Source organism: Catharus ustulatus, chromosome 12 (assembly GCF_009819885.2).
Source record: "Catharus ustulatus isolate bCatUst1 chromosome 12, bCatUst1.pri.v2, whole genome shotgun sequence".
Classification (NCBI taxonomy): Eukaryota; Metazoa; Chordata; class Aves; order Passeriformes; family Turdidae; genus Catharus; species Catharus ustulatus.
In genome coordinates this window covers 7,347,400-7,364,261 of record NC_046232.1, presented here as the reverse complement: position 1 = coordinate 7,364,261, position 16,862 = coordinate 7,347,400, and the positions used below count along the sequence as shown (strand labels likewise).

Sequence of the window (16,862 nt, the reverse complement as noted above, 5' to 3'; positions counted from 1 at the left end):
AGGTTAAGTGGATAGTCCTGATGATTTTTGTGAAAATGTCAGAGTAATAAAATAACTGTATTTGCACCATCACTCTTACAAATGCATGCAACAGTTTCTTTTAAAAGGAGAATAGAAAATATCAGTCACAGAGTCACTGGCCAGAACGTGTTGCTGCCTGATGCATATCAGCTGCCACTCTCAGACATCTCTCTAGCCCCTGGCTAGCTTGAAAAAATACACAACTGTCTTTCCTTCACTGAACACCCAATTTTTTACTCCCTCTGTTGTTTATAAACTCCGGAGACAAAGTGATGTTTTAATTCCATCTCCAGTACATAAACCTGGGAGGGGAGCTGTCGGGCCAGCAGTGTGCTAACAGCCTGCACTTCTAATGGCATTGCAAGGAGAGCTCACAGCAGTTTTATAGGGTACTATATAGCCCTGTTTATGCTACAGCACTGCCAAAGAGCACATGTTTTGATGGAAGCTGGGATGTGAAAGAGGATGAGGAGTTCAGTGTTAGACTTGCTGTTTAATTTTATTTTTGAATAATGTATTTGCTCAGGCAATGGCCAAGCACATGCAGCGGCCTGGGCTGTCCTCTGGGACTGGTAGCACGGAGGAAATACAGAACAGATCAGCAGTGGTGTTAGAATAGATGGATATGACAGCCATCTTCAGGCTTTGGAGGACAAAACTGAGGGAAGAACAAATGTACGGTACATGGCTGGTATTCTGACTTTTGGCATGATCCTCAGCCTGTGGCCAAGTTTCTTCAGCAGGTCTGTCAGTTAAGCTCAGTGAAAAAACATAAGAGATGTCCAGCAATGCTGGATGTTGGGGCTGTCATTTAGTAAATGCTTGTCTGTGTGCCTGCCTGAGGAACAGGGACAGAGCTGTGGAATCTTTCATTCATAAGGACCAAGTTAAGAGAGTGTGTAGGTGTTTGCAGGATGGCTGTAGCCACAGACTCTCTGAGTCATTGCACTTTTCTCTGGTTTCTGCTGAGTGCCAAACACAAAAGCCACCCCTTAACAAAGACATGAAATAGCAACAAATATAAATAGGGGGAAAGGGCTTAACATTGTTAAAGTAATCTTTTCTGGCTGCTCCTTTTGTAATGGAATTGCTCCGTGTTTCTGTTTAGTGGCTTTGTGGTAATGTGAAGAAAATAAAATATCAACATCAATAAAAAATTCAGAGAATGGCCTGATTAGTCCCCCAGTGTTTTGTCAAGCAAAAAAGCTTCCATGCAATATTTTAATAGCTATATGTGAGCCTCCCATTGAAATTTCTGCCAAAGCTGAAAAAGTTACCCTTTCAGTGCAATTCCCATGCAGTGTTCAGCAAGGTTTTATTATGAGGGTGTCTGCTGGGGTGTAGGGGGAGTATTGGATTTGATTAAATGATCTGTTTCTCTCTCACAACAAATAAAACAAACATTTCATGTCTTCTATTAGCTACACAATGTTAATTGTAATGATATGTCTCCTGGAGTTTCCTTTTCTCCTCCAGCCTTGTAAAAGAAATAGCAGGAAAGAATGGAATTAAAATACATCACATTCTCCCAGGAACTGAGGAGCCTGTTAAATCACAGTAAAAACTAAATAAATAAAGAGACTACCACAGCAAAGCATCAATTTTCCATAAGTTGTGTGAACATCCATAACCACTGACAGCATATTAGCACGGTGTTTTGCTTTGCTTATTTTAATCATGTGAATTCTATGACTTGAGAACTTAACTCCTAATAACAGAGCCTAAACCCTATTAGCATGTTCAAATAAGCATTTGCAGGGAGGCTGTTAAAGATATGTCAACAATATGAGCTCAGCTTTTTTCGTAATGGAAAACACACATAGCTGAAGACCATGTTTTATGTGTCTTTAAAGAGAGCTGGTTCAAATGAAAATAAATAGAAAGCACTAGTAGAGATACTCACAGGGATGATCTGTCCACACACTCCGATGGGTTCATGTCTTGTAAACGTAAAATAATCTCCATCTGAAACAGATGAGCATGCTTACTCTCAAGTGCAGTTTGACTTGGCAGAACAAAAAAAAAATTAAAATAGAGGGAGGGAAAAAACTCCAAGCATCAGCCTTTGATGGCAGTAAAAGAAATAAAGAAGTCGTGGAAGTGTTTTTTTGTGAGCCAGCATGGGAAACCTAGGTTCAGGAGCAACCTAATTGTTCTTTCTGTAGAACAAAGGAAGCAGGCTTCCCATCAGCAAGTAACCTGCTTTGTTCCTTGGCAAAGAGCTGTACTGTACAAAAAAATTGCAGTAGCATGGAAGCACTTACTGGTCTCAGCTGATTTAAGGGTGAGAGAAGTGAAGAGTCACAAAGGCAATTTCCTGAAAGGCATGAGTGGAACACAGCAATATAAAGGTGTATCTACAACCCAGTGTGGGGCAATAGAGTAACATGCAGCTGACTCATCTGCCATCGAGGACACGGGGAGTGTGAAGTGATGGAATGATGTACCACAATCTCTAGATGTGGAATGAAGAGGGAAAATTTGTGACTTTTGTCACCCAGCGTCATTTACTTCCTGTGGTCTGGGAGCACATGCTGAGGTTGCACATGCAGGTTTCTTCCCAGTCAACAAAGAGCCAGAAAGGGACCTGCTGTGTGGGAACCAGTTAAAGGATCAATTAAGGTACTGTCTAACCAGTAGCTTTGTTAGTGTGCTCGGCCTGCATCTGTGCAAAGTAGATTTACTGCACCTTTGTACCTCAGTTGAGTCTCGTGGCTGCATGAGCTAGCCCAGACTATCAAACTATCTCTGAATTTAGGTCAGATGTTTTTCAGTGAGGCTGCAGCTGAGGGAAAACCATGCTAAAGGCATGAGCTGAATGTGCCCCTTGGCCTGTAATGCTTGGTCATCTAGAAAAACTCAAATCTCTTAACTTGGGAAAATAATTTCAGCTAAGTATGTGAGAATGATGAGGTTACCTAGGCTTAATGGCAGGAGATGATTTACCAGGATAAGAAAAGGTTAGACAGCGGAAAGGAGTAAGAGGAGGAGAAGGAGAGATTACAGGGCTTTTGCCCCCATTGTTCTGTCTGACACAGGGTATGTGCTTTCCCTCCCAGCCTCGCTGGGAAGTGGCTGCCCTGGCCTCTCCCCCGTTCAGTCCAGAGCTGCAACCACCCTTGTGCAATATTGGGGAAGGGCCTGACTTCACAGTGGAGAGTATGTTTTGGGAACCTGCTGCAATATCCTCTAAGATATAGCTGGTAACAATAAACAGGTTAATCCTTAAAGTTTCTTGGGTTTAAGAAAAGACTTCGACCTGAATTTGATTAGAAATAGCTTATTGTCAGGTCTGCTTATTTCTATCCATCTACTTTACAGGATTTGCTCAGTAGAAACCTGAGCTAGTGTAGCTAATATGTCAGCTGGGAGCCAGATACAAAATAATTATTAGAAAGGTAACAATAGTCTGCAACCAAGACAAGGGACATAACAGAAAAAAAATAAAGGAGGGAGGGAAAGAGAGAAAAGAGATTCAGGAAAAGGCAGAAGAAAATAGTTTGTCAGTTGGTTTGTGCTGCATTGACAAAAGGTCATTGTAATGTTTTGATCTCCAGGTGTTTGACAACTCCCCAGTGGAGATGAGAATATTTGTGTCACAGACTGAGATGATCAGTTTAGTTTTCCAGGTTATCTTTCACAGATGCTAGCAGTGGTTCACAGACCACAGGAAAATTCATCAGATCTGACAGAAGTGAAGTCAAAATACAGAGAAGTACATACAAGCAAAACTGTCTAAGTGCTCCAGAAGAATACAGAGGAGTCAGTTAAAAATACCAGCTTGTACTCGGTAGTACTGTGAGAGGTGGGTTCTCATCCAGAAGGATGGTGGCAACATAACAGTAACACACTTACATTAGCACTGTCTGACTTTGGATTGTCACTGCATAATCACTGCCACATGTCTGCGTGCTTCATCACACAGAGTTATAGATAACCTGAACCTCTTGCCAAGGCAGACAAATGGTGGTTAATTCTGCCCAGCGTAGGCAGAACGTTCTTTCCGCAGAGCGATGCCTCCCATGCAGAGCTGCTCTCCCTGCTGTCTCCCACTAGACTCTAGACAGCTGCCCTTTTTGACACCTACTTCCAAAGTTCATCATCCACAGATTTTCTGTCAAGATGGGATTTTTGAGGTTGCTTTCTAACAATATCTTTGGGAACATACGTGACTTGAAGTTATTCAGAAGCTTTGAATGTCTCTGGACAGGCCAAAGGTGCATCTGAGAGCCACCCTGTCCATAATGCAGAGCAAGCTGTTACCAAGACAAAGTAACTCAAGAATTAAATGAACTTAATTCCATTATTCTAAACAATGAGCACAGAAAGGTCCCTTGTGCTTAGAAATTATATAGGAGACTTTTTAAATGCTTGAGAGTTTTAAGTCATGCTAATGACCCTTATTCTAAGATGCAGTGGCTGATGATTGTTACTCTTACCCTTCACTAGCTGACTGCCAGAAGAACATTGCCTGAGAGGGACCAGACAGTGATCCTACATCCAATCTAAAATTTTGTGTTAAAAGGGTTTTTCTTTTTTAATATACTCAGCTGAAGTAAACTGACATTCTTCCGTCCTCACTGATATTAATAGGGCAAGATCAATTTGCAGCTGCTTAGCACCTGGGCCAAAGATTTTAATTTTTTTAATCAGGAAGCAAGTCCATTTATCCAGGGATCTCACTTTGGGACAGCAATATCTTGCACAGATGTGTTTGCTCAGATTTCCATCAGGAGTCTCCAACATGGATTTTTTATTTGCATAACAACCCAAGCCTCATAAAGCAGGACACAGCAAACAAGTGGGTGAGGAGAGCTGAATTGGTTCTTTAAACTATATCATAGCATATATTGCTTTAAAGATACATTTCAGCTTGCATTCAGTTTATTAGTTTAACAGTTTCTGGTCTAGCCTCATTCTGTTTTAATTTAAATCATCAAGGCTTTACGCATGGGAGCAAGCAAAGGGCAGTCTGAAGGTTTTGTAGCTCTGGGACCAAAAGGAATGTGACTGTAAAACACACTTCTTCTACTTGTCTATCAATTGCCTATTTTTATTTTACAGGAAAAGAAAACTTTAACAAAAACAGGAACAACAAAAGATTGGGAAGTTTCAGGTTTATGAGCACAGTGAATAGGAAGACAAGATTTAATAGTGGGGTTTTTTGGTTTTGTTGTCTTGTTTATCTTTGGTGAGCTGATGAGAAGTGAATGTAAAGAGCACTGCTGTTTAACACCGGCATTGCCCTAAAATAGCTTCATGAGAATGACAAATTTATACTGTGAAAGTAGAGGCATAAAGAGAAGTGTTAAACGAAGAAGAACTAATTGATCCCCTGAAGATCTGTGAATGCACTTATGATTCTACACTACTGAAAACTGTGTTAGCACAAAGTTTGTCCTGAGGAAGGCATGCTGAAAATGCGCCTTCTTTTTGCCCAGCATAGTCCACCTTACTGAAAAAAAAATCAGATTTTATCCTATAAGGTACTTGAAACCAAGAATAAGCAGAGAATATTTATTCTCCTTAATCTGGCAGTGCCTTTTGGTGGCTGACCTAATTTCTGTGTACCTGTGGGGCTAAAGAGTGAGAAGGAGGCATTCACTGACCAGGGAGAAAGAGATTAGGGAACAGGAAATTTGCTGAATACATGAATTTATAGTGTGGTCTGCACTTTTGTATGATTAAATGTGAAGTGCAAACAGCAAAACTGGGATTTACGAATCTCAGCCTAAATGACTGTGGAAAACTTTGAGTCCTTGCAGCTATGTCTACACCTGAATTATTATTATTGTCATTTCTTTGGTGAAAATAAGATAGTGAAGATAAACACCAGTCAGCACACTTTGCAGTTTTAATAAGGTGAAACACCAAGATGAGTAACACTGCAAGAAGAGTTACACGATGTTTCCCTCCTAAAAATTTTGGAGGCACATTTTCAATTTATCTGCTTGCCTCACTTGGGTAGTTTGGTTCTTTGCTGTAGAGAGGTGAGTGAGTGCACTCACTGTGTGCACAGTGAAACAACAGGGAAATAGCTGGGCAACTGCAAAGGGCATTTACCCCTGAGTGTGGCCTCCTGGCCTTACTGGGTAAAGTGGAATAAACATGCATGTGCAATGAACACATGCACCATGAAGCCAAAAAGAATCCACATAATGAATGTTCATTTTCCTTAACGTTTTTCCAGACATTTATTTTATGCAGGTGAAAGATCAGTGCACTAGTCTTAATGACTGCACTACATAAAATCATTTTCTGCTATTTTGCCATGTTGTGTAATTATAGCACTTGGTGCATCCAGACTGCAGATGAGTATGTTTGCATCAGACAATGCAGCCTGTATTTGTTAAACAGCTGGGAGGGAGGGGCAGGAGGAAGAGACTTGTTAAATAATAGTAAGGATTTTTTCATATCTCTTTAGCTAAAGAATAAAAACATAGTGATTTCCTAGAATGCATGAAGGTTTCTCTCATATATACAATATAAAACTCATCCCACTGAATGATTTGAAGAAGCATCTATTAAAAAAAAAAAAATCTCATATGTATGTAGTTCTCTATAGTAACATTAAGAATGCACTAAAAGTATAAATTAAGTTAGATCCAGTGTTAGTCCAAGGTAAAATTATTGGCATAAGCAGTAAGAAGACATATACAAATAAGATCTATACATAATGATACTGTTTCTTAAACAGGCACCCAACTATTTTCACGAGTTCTGAGGTATTTTTCAGGCTTGTACCTCATCCATTTTTACATGTGTATCAATAATTACATGTAGGTATTGAGCTGTGTTCTTCTCAGATGGACACATGCAAAAGAAACCAGGCCCTCCTCACATGTGCATGTGGCCATAACAAGAGTAGGGCACCCAGTCCTGCCCTTCCTGACTTTCCAATATCTGCTTCAGAAACACACTACACACTGTAGGAGGAACCCAGGCTTTTCCTCTGCTTACCACAAAGCTGTGAGCTACTCAGCTGTAGTCTGGCCATGAGAAGGTTTAATGCATAGCTGTGCTTTAATTCCCCTTACCTACAGGAATGGTCATTCCATGGATTTTGTCTGCCCAACCAGCATAATACCTCAAGGTTTTTATGACGCCTTGGAGATCTACATAGAAAGCTTGCAAGAACGGTTTGCCACTGTTCAGTGATTCCATAGTCTGAAGGACAAGAAAAATAAAGAGATGTAAGTATAGTGACATATTTGGACTATTGTACCTGAGTATTCACCATCTTAACAGCTCTTGAACCATAACAAAGATTTTAGTGAAGACCAATCAGCTACACCTTGGTGTAATTTTAACACAGAAGGTTCAGAACAATTATCTGATCCCCTTTGTTACTTCTTCTCACAAACGTGAACAAAAAGTATTTCTTTGAAAAACCCAAACTGGTTTCTTCTTGAGTATTATGGAATGGCTATGATTTTAAGAATATATGTGTGTGTTTATGTGAGTTTGTCTGTCTGTCTTGTGGGTTTATGTGTGTATCCACATGCATGTACGTGTGCCTTTGTGTACTTTGAACCTAATAGCCACTGTGTTTGGTCCAGATCTATAAATGCTGAATTGCTTTAATCAGGAGCCAAGATGAAAATGCCTGTCAGACTGGGTTCTGTTATGTTAATGATAACAGCTGAGAGGGGGCTCCTTGTAACCCTGTATTAATGATCTGAATCCATAAAGAGAAGAATGGACACATCCCTCTTTATATAATTGATGTGAATATAAAAATTTCTCTATATGGTTGCCAAGACTCCTGCTGAGGTCTGAGATATCTATACTGTACAGCCAGTTTATTTATTGCCACCAAATAAACAAACTTTCCTCTAGGGAAGCTCATAAATTAACAAGCTAATGTCTTTATTTTTTAGTTAATATTCCTATTTTTAAAAGTATCTTATAAGTTATCCTCTTAGGGGTTCCTAAGATCATTTAGCAAAAAAAAAAAAAGAAATCCAATAAAATATCTTAAGATGTTGACTAGCTTAACTCGTTCTCAATAGCTGTCTAACAGAAATCATTAAGAATGGGCAAAGGACGCCCATGTGTAATACACCAACCATCAAATGAGTTTCTATAGAGAAGAATGGAGGCCTAATTCTGCACTGACTTATATCCCCAAGAGCAATTAATGGCACTGCCTGCAGTGCAACTCAGTAAAGAACTTGGCTCCAGAAATAAAAATTAAATGACAGGCAGAGTAAACTTGATTTGCTGTGCACTTCCTTCTCCCCATGGCGATTTTACAGTAGCTGCTGGCGGTAAGATGATTTAAGTGTTGACAAAGCTGGAATTAAGATGTTCATGGGCTTAGTTCAAAGCACTTGACATGCGGAAAACAACATTAACAATGCCACCGTTCCGATGGCTTCATCCAGCAGTGAAACGGAGCCGCACCCGGAATTTGTGTCAGCAGCTCAGTGTCCCTAAGCACTTCACTTTGCCCTTCCCCTCCTGTCTGCACAAATCATCCCAACCTGCCATTTCTTATTCCAGAGGAGTTACAGGTGTGCATGGCAGGCAGGCACATGTGCACACCCCTGCTTTTGTGTGACTTTATAGCTGATCTGAGCCCACTGGAAGCCTCTTGTTGGCTTTCATGGGTTTTGCATCATGTTGTAAGTAGAGCCATTTCAGCCAGGAAGCTGTGGGTGGTTTTCAGGTACAATTCATATCAACCCATTCACGAACAAATCAGCTCTCAGAATGTAAAACTGACAACTCATTTGACTACTGATTTTTATGTGCCACTTACAGCAAGAATTGCCCTGTCCCTTTCAACCAAGTCTGCTAACTTATCCAAAAGATGGCCTCTTTCTGAGGCATCCATTCTCCTCCAAACAGAACCCAGGGAAAAAGCCAGCCGAGCTGCCCTCACTGCCTTGTCCGTATCAACCTGGGAAAAAGGAAGAAGAAGATTGAAGACACAGGTAAATAACACAAGCAGGCTTACAGAATCTGCTGTTATACAGCCTTAGTCACATGACAGGTTTTGGAAATATGATTAGTAAAAGAACTGTCCAATAATGCTATTCTGGACTGGTTAATTTTATCTATTTATACATTTCTATTATCTGTTATACATTTAATTTATACATTAAACATATTGCTATTCATACATTACCTTGTCAGCTTCCTGAATGTCACAGATTTGTTCTCCTGTTGCTGGATTATATACTGGGAATATTCTTCCACTTTCAGAATTCTGCCACTCATTATTGATGAAAATCTAGAAAAGGAAGAAACATCATCAGGTCTCTTGCATGAACAAACAGTAATGTATATAACAACAAACTTGGGAGAAAAGCTGCAGATTCTAATACAAAAGAACTGAAACTTATTTTTGTGTGTGAAAATTACAGTTTTCAAGAGTTCAGGCTGAGGTCAGCCCCTGATGTCTTTCTGTATTCTACAGCAGTGTCATTATAGAAGCAACATCAAAGTCTACATATTGGTTGATGTTCAGATTTGGTTCAAAAACTGTAACAAATAAACTAAAAAAAGAAATAGCTGTATCAGAGAAAAAGCCTTGAAACTGCTGGAGACAAGATAAGGATTTGGAGTAATCACTCAGTTCAGTAAGTAAACATTTAGTCACTGATACATCCCAGTCAAGGCTGAATAATCTCAAACATCACAGTTCTTCAATACACAGTCAGTTAATTATGGCTACAGTGACGGCTTGCAGCACAAACCAAACTTGCTTATCTGCTAGGAACAATGGAAATTGTTACATTCTCTCAGTGTTGATATTTTAATTGTCAGGGGCAAAACAAATTTAAATGGTAATGGCGCTGACAACAGCTGTCTTGGAAAAGGTAGTGACAAATGAGTTATTTAAAGTAGATTTTTTCTGGTAGCTGCATACATGTCAGTTATTTTCTGCTGAATGACTTTTAAGAACAGAATGCAATTAGTTATTAGCAAGTATTAAAGAAGGCACTAATGAAAATGACGGAGCAAAAAGTTTTCCAGGTATTCAGACTCCTTCTGTCTTTTAAATCTCTCTAAGAATGGAAGTGTTCAAAAAGTCCAGACACCATTTGGGTTCCTTGGAGTCCAGATATCAATGTACTTTTATTGGATTCCATGAAATACAACTTTAAATGTGCAAGAAGATGTCCTGGCCTTGTTGAAATACACAGGAATTTTACCCCTGACTCCACTGAAATCAGGAGTTCACACGCAGAGAGAAGGAATGTTCACCACCTGGGTTTTGGTTTGGTTTGTTGTTTCTTTTTTTTTTTTCCATACAGGGCTGTGTTTATAAAGACAGGGACCCTTTGAAAGCTTGAGGAGTCTCCATTCCAATCAAAGACACACAGGTGAGAGAAACTGGCTCATCTTTATACACATGAAGGCAAAAAATACATCTCAAGAGTTTTCAGTTACCAGACATGAGCTTACTCAAACCTATTCTCCAAGCCAAATGGAAGTGCTGTAGCTGTGTTCTCTCAGCAGGGCTTGTTAGCTCAGGCTGGGTGCCACAGTGAGTGCAGTGTCACAGCTCCTGCTCCAGAGCTCGCTCGTGTCCGGCTCACTGCGGCCGTGTGGGAGGAACCTGTGCCTGCCTGGAAAAGACTCTGCCAATAGAATGTGCACAAAAAACAACAATTCCATGTGCTTTTGCAATTATGGATGTATTTCTGTTGTGTTTCCTCATCTTCCCTGTGCCTCAAACTTCAGGCTCTGCCCCTCCATCCATTCCAGAGTCTGTCCTTTCTTTACTCCCCCTTGCCCTTTCTGTTTAGTTATTCAGAGGTTACCTATGACAGGACCTACCACACCATTGCCATTGCTCTCCTCGCATGCCCTATTTATCCTGAACCTGTTAGTGTCCTTGGACTGTGAGGTCCTCAGACTGTGCTGGTGTCTTCCTGCTCAATGATGACATTGTTCAACAAACCCAAGTACTGGTCCCTGTTAGGACATTCTGGTGCTAACACAAAATGAGACAGTGAAAGAATCACCAGCACAATCTCTAATGACCAATGCCATAAGCCAAAATCCTCTGGTGTACCATTGTCACTTTTAGACTGCAAGTGAAGCAAAAAACCACTGAGATTTGTGACCTGTGTGGAAGAAGGAATTTACTACATGCTTTCCACTGAGTTTTCTCAGAGTTAACTCTGCACCCAGTGAGTGTGTCGGGGGGTGCTAAGGAGGGAGGGGAAGGGAGAAAAGCTTCCAGCTTCAGGAGCAGATGGCCACAGAAGATGTAAGCATGTTTGTTTAAGGTGACAGGATGTACATAAACACATGGGCTTCTCGTGTGAGCTGCATTGAAAGAATAAAGCAGTTTGGTTGAGTACAAGAACCTGAGAAATTGTGGCAGCCACAATTCAGTACACTGCCCTTAGAGAAGTGGTCTGTTCTCTTTAAAATAGATTAAAAAATGTTAACTCCATTCTGCTGGGATTAACACTTATCATCAGGTTTGCTAGTACACAGGATATATATTTGTTCTTGAAATGCATTTCACCATAGGAATGAGAAATAGTGCCTTGAAATTACAAAAGAGTGCTGCAATTCAAGCTGACTGGAAGGAAAAGCTGTATCATTTTATTGAATGCTCCATTTGTCCCACTGACTTAGAAAAAGAACAGCAATAGTAAATATTTCAGATAGGACATGGGAAGGATCTATTTGGCATAAAGTTAGAGCTGAAAGCAAGAGAAATTGCTACTGTTAATGGTTAATGTTAGTTTCTTCCTGTTCCACTTTCTATAAACAAGGTATTGCCTATACAAGCTCATTACTGTAAACTGAGCACATTTAAATTGGCAGTAAAATCAGAGTATTTACTCTAGTGCACAAATAAAGTACCTAGTCCCATGTTTTGGAACAGTTTCAAGTCTTGAAATCCAGCAGCTGGCGGCTTTACAAGCAAAGCCTTACACTTAAATAATTCACTTTTGAAAGTTTTAGGTGTTCTGTGTCAGGTAGTACCATTCAGCAGATATTCCTACCACCGAGACGCAGATTCTTTTGCAATAAATTTGCATTCACAGGGGCTTTTATAACTCTTCCAGCACTACTGACTCCAATGGCTGTTGATTAAATGTATATATCCTGTACATTTAATCTGACTTTCATTATGGCCACTTCGTAAAAATGCCATGAAATGGAGAAGCGATGACACATTGCAAGAAAAAGGAATCCCTGCAAAGCCTCAAATTGGGTTTTTTTCTCCCTTATTTATAGTGACCATGGTAAAGGCTGACTCTAAATCAGAGAGAATATTTGACAGCAAATGTTCCTATCTATGGATTATATATAACCCGTCCTAAACACCAGATAAAAAAGGGGTAACCTTAGAAAAAGAAGGGCTTGCTTCCATGTAAATCATGCTACAAATTGGACAACACCCAGTGAGTTCATTGTTCAACCTCAATTGTGAAGGCTATTCACATTTACTATTCCCCTGGAATCAATGTTAATTAAGGCTGACTGTGGCTATAAATCAGCCTTTGGTTTTTACAACTTAATTCAGCATTAAGCATATATATGTAAATAAAAGGTAACTGATTAACCACTTGAGTTTTCCAGGAGTTACTGAGGTAATTTGTTTTTGTTTGAGTCCTAGTGTTACCTTTTGTGATATGCAGTAGGGAGAAGAAAAAGTCTATAATGTGTCATGCATTTGCTATGTGGTATTGTGGTAGTTAAATAACCTGGCCTGTTGGGTGCTATCAACAGCATTGTGCCAAAAGGCAAAGGGAAGAGGGGAGCACTTGAAAAATCTTGGAATACACAAACATTTTGTTTGCCATTTACTCTCTGTAGAGGCAGCAATGGCAGTAACGTCAGAGCAAAGACAAAAGGCCGACTTTGCTGCTGTACTGAGGCGTCCCTGTCAGTGCAGAGATTTATCCAAGAACAAACCCAAGTGGCAAAGCAGCCAAGGCCTCCTGTGAGTGGAGTCTGGCTGCAGTTGGTGTGCAGTGGGCACAGGAGGAAACCAAACGTTTGTTCCCCAGCGGTGCCAAAGGGGCCGGCAGAGCAGGGCAGCAGTGCTGGGTGCAGGTGCTGGGGTATGTGATGTTGGGGGGGTGGGAGGGGCTGTTCCAAACAGTGCAGTGTGACAGTCCTGGGTGGAAGCTCCCAGTTGCACCTGTGAACATGATGCCCCTTGGAGTGTCATCATTTTCATGATATAGCTTCACACAATTGTCCCTGGACAATTTCTGTTCCTTTCCAAATGAAAGATGGAGAGGACATGGATTTTCCTAAAGAGAACAGTCACATCACTCCTGGTACTGACAATAGCCTCTTGCTCATACACACATTCTCACAGATCTTTTGCTAGAACTTTGCAAGACAATAGTCTCACCATGTCTTTACTAGGTTCAAATCCTGCCTGTGGCTATTTATATATAGCCTCTGTTGACAGAGTTCCACAGGGCTCATCCAGAAGCAATCTGACTCATCCTACATGTCAGTGACTGTTCAGAGCCTTGGAGATACCGCATCATACTGAAAAGTATACAAAGGAAAAGCAAACTCCAAAGCTACCATGTAAAAATTCCAAGTTACTTGGAATGCTGACATGTAGTTGGAGGAAAATCATACATTGCATTTTGCACAAGACCTGCATTTCACAAGCATTACACACTGAGCTCAATAGCATTTTGGATGCTCATCAATTTTGAAATCAAGCCAAGAGTAGATGTTTTTAGCATAAAAGAAAGCAAATTTAGCTTTGCAAATAAACAAGTACAAGCTCTTGTTTCAGTAGCCATCCATCCCCACTGGTTTAGTAATTATTAGCAATTTTATTTTTCATTTTAAACCATGGTAATTGGAGTGACAAGTATTCAAAGAGGAAGGGATGTGTACAAACCCAGGCTGGACATTCTGATCTGCAGTGCAGCAGTAGCAAAATTTAGACCAAGGAGAAAACATATTTTGTGTTTTCATCACTATTTACCAGCAAGGAAGTGTTAAGCAACTATCTTTATGAGTGTGTGTACAAATATAATTAATTAAATAAAGCACAGAACTAATATCTCATTTGCAGCTCTTAGTTGAAGGAGCTTTAGTTTCATGGCAATTCAAATTGCCTCTGCTGTTGAGCCTGGGGCTAGCCCTGGATTTGGGAAATGGAACTGATTTTTACATTTACTGGGGATTCCTGTATGTTCAGTGCCTCTCTTTTTTGTATTGTCTTTCCTTAAAACACACAGAGAAAAAAAAAACCTCTGGGCTCTCTTAATTCATAAGAGTAATCAACACAGGTGGTAACAACGTAACTTTTCATTTCCTTTCTTGAAAATGTTCTCAAATGATGTGTGAGTGAAATGATGATCTACATTCTTAATTCAATATTGCTTAGTGATGATGTCATGAGACATTTTCTTCAGGCTCCCCAGCTGTTTAACTAAGAACTTCAGGCACTGCACAGACAGTGGCCCAGCATTCAGCTCTTTGGAGGTGGAATTATTTTCCCATGGATTTAATAAACAAGGTTTTTGTGCTGTTGCAGCTCCAGAAATATTTTTTGGTACAGGAAGAGGATTTTAACATCCAAATAATAATGGCTTCCCACAGGAGATTTGGTTCTGGATGAATGGAGGAAGGAATGGGAATTTCCTAACTCAATTGATTTAGTAGCTGGTTATAGTTTCATTCCATCAACGATCTTTTTTTCATATGTGGCTTTTTCCTTAGAGAGCTTTTGACACTAAATCTGCTGGGATGGGGGAGGGGGCATCAGATGCCAAAGTACTTTATAAGAGAATCACAGCTGCTTGGCCCTCAGCATCTTCTCAGAGCTGGAGGCATTAGGAAGTACATAATGGCACTTCTTTTTTGAGGGGGGACGGACAACAATTTTAGAGGCATGCAAAAAATCCAGCAGCAGCATTTCCCTTGGTAAATAGTGCATAACATCCCAGATACCGGGCACCTGTGCCTCAGTCTGGTCAGGAAATTTCATATCCTTTCCCATCTCAGCAACTTCATTTCCTCTCCTTGGGAAACATTTCAAGAGTCCTAATGATTAGTACAATTGTAAGGGAATGAACTAGGTGGGATTGCAAAACAGAGGTGCAGCTTGTTTATTTTCACAGGCCTTGTTTTCCTTCACTTTTATGGCTGTCTTGATAGAGCAAATCTCTCACATTGTAGAGTGTGTTGTGAGGCACTCCTGGGAGTGACTGGAAACCAACAGCTGGCTATGGAATTAGTGAAAATCTGGTTTATAAGAAGGCACAAGGAAAGCAAAAGGCAATGCCAGCAGTCCACTGTCTGAATGACCTGTGATGGAACAGCAGTGCCATTTCATTATATTTTTAAGACGATTGCTCAGGTGACCGGCAAGAGTCACGGCTACTTGCTGGCAGTTCACAAAAGGCAAGTATTGGGCTTCAAGGCCAACCTCCCCAAGCACTGTCAGTGCAGAATCCTGCTTCTGAGCCATGAATGAGCCTCTCTGGGCATTGCCAGTGGCTGTGTTGCTTTCAGGGGATATCCCTGCACCAGCCTGGCTGGCCCAGCACCCCAGCATAGGTGGTTGTCATGGCATTCATTACCCCAGAGCAGAATCATGCTCTGATTTAGTGAGATGCCTTTTAGTGAGATGCCTTTCAGCTGTGGAGGAACTGCAATTGTATGAGTACCAGCGAACTGTACAGGAACAACTTTGCACCAAATTTAATTCAGGCAAGCAAGCTCCCTTGGGCATAGCTGGTTTTCAGCTACAAGAGGCCCAAGAGGTCCAGAGCAGAACAAAAGGAAAAATCCAGCTGGTTTCAGTGGGAGCTGAATCAGGCCCCAGTGTAGGAAAAGGAATCAGTGGCAACAGCCTCCAGAGGGATGTTTGTACTGGGAAATAAAGCTGTTTCACTGGAAACTTGACACACGCTCTAGAGCCTGTGAGGTCTGAAAGGCCAAACAAAACCAGAATATGTTGATTTTTCTTTTTCCTCTTTGACTGCTGGGTTGTCCTTCTCTCTACTTACACCCCCCACACTGTAAAAATAGAAAAAGAAAGAAAAAAAGAAAAAAGAAATTAAAAGGAAAAAGAGCTCTGTTCTAAATCTCTGTGTGCTGTGGAGTGCTTCATCTTTTTTAAACTCTCATTTGGACCTCAGAGCCTGATGGATATTGTCATAGCTTTTGGATGTGGTGTACCAGAAGTGGTATGGAAATTTCCTTCATAAATTCAAGCTTGAAATTGCACTCATGAAATCTAGAGTGCACACTTGTGAGCGTACTGAGAGGGTTGGAGAATTTTAAACCTTTACAAACATAGTACAGCAGGAGGATCAAAAAAGTGGAATCGGAAGTAAAATGCCCAAGAAGTGAGTGGGGCTGCTCTGGTTCACTGTCAGTGCAGCAGTGCAACCAGCTCTGGTACAATTCTGTTTGTGCAAGCCCAGTCCTGTGCCAAGGGTAGGTGTGTGCCAGGGTGTTTGCCTGCTCTGGGTGTAAATCCCAAGTAGCAAGGCCTGAGTCAACTCTACCAAAATTAAAGCCAGTGCTTCATACCAGTGGACTTTGGCTCAGAAGCCAAGTGTTTAAAAGAGGTGAATACATCAAGGTTCAGTGACATTTCAGCCTGTGTGAATTAAGTCAGGCTTCAACGTGGCTGACATGAGCTGGAGGAGGATTCATCGAGCCCTGATGGTGGCAGGAGCTTGGTCTCTTTTCAGTCCCAGAGAGGTGGGAGGAGAGGGCAAAGCAGGACCTGTCTGCAGGGGCTCTGCCCTGTTCTGCTCACCTGGATGTTGTTCAGGTGCTTAAAGAGACACAGGGTAAGTCCCCCACTGAGCCAGCTCACAGATAGAAGAGGTTTAGGGAATGGTATGCTAGGAAAGGGGTGTGATGGG

The 16,862-nt window shown here is 40.9% G+C and overlaps 1 protein-coding gene across 1 annotated transcript in view; it reads right to left on the bottom strand.

Moving 5' to 3' along the window:
• ALDH1A2 (aldehyde dehydrogenase 1 family member A2) overlaps window positions 1–16,862 on the bottom strand; it is a 54,089-nt gene that overhangs the window by 21,762 nt on the left and 15,465 nt on the right. The window contains exons 2-5 of the mRNA XM_033071084.1: window positions 9,155–9,259; window positions 8,786–8,926; window positions 7,059–7,188; window positions 1,925–1,986 (exon numbers count right to left, since the gene is read on the bottom strand). Coding sequence (XP_032926975.1) covers window positions 1,925–1,986; window positions 7,059–7,188; window positions 8,786–8,926; window positions 9,155–9,259 — 438 coding nt within the window. The remainder of the gene's footprint in view (window positions 1–1,924; window positions 1,987–7,058; window positions 7,189–8,785; window positions 8,927–9,154; window positions 9,260–16,862) is intronic.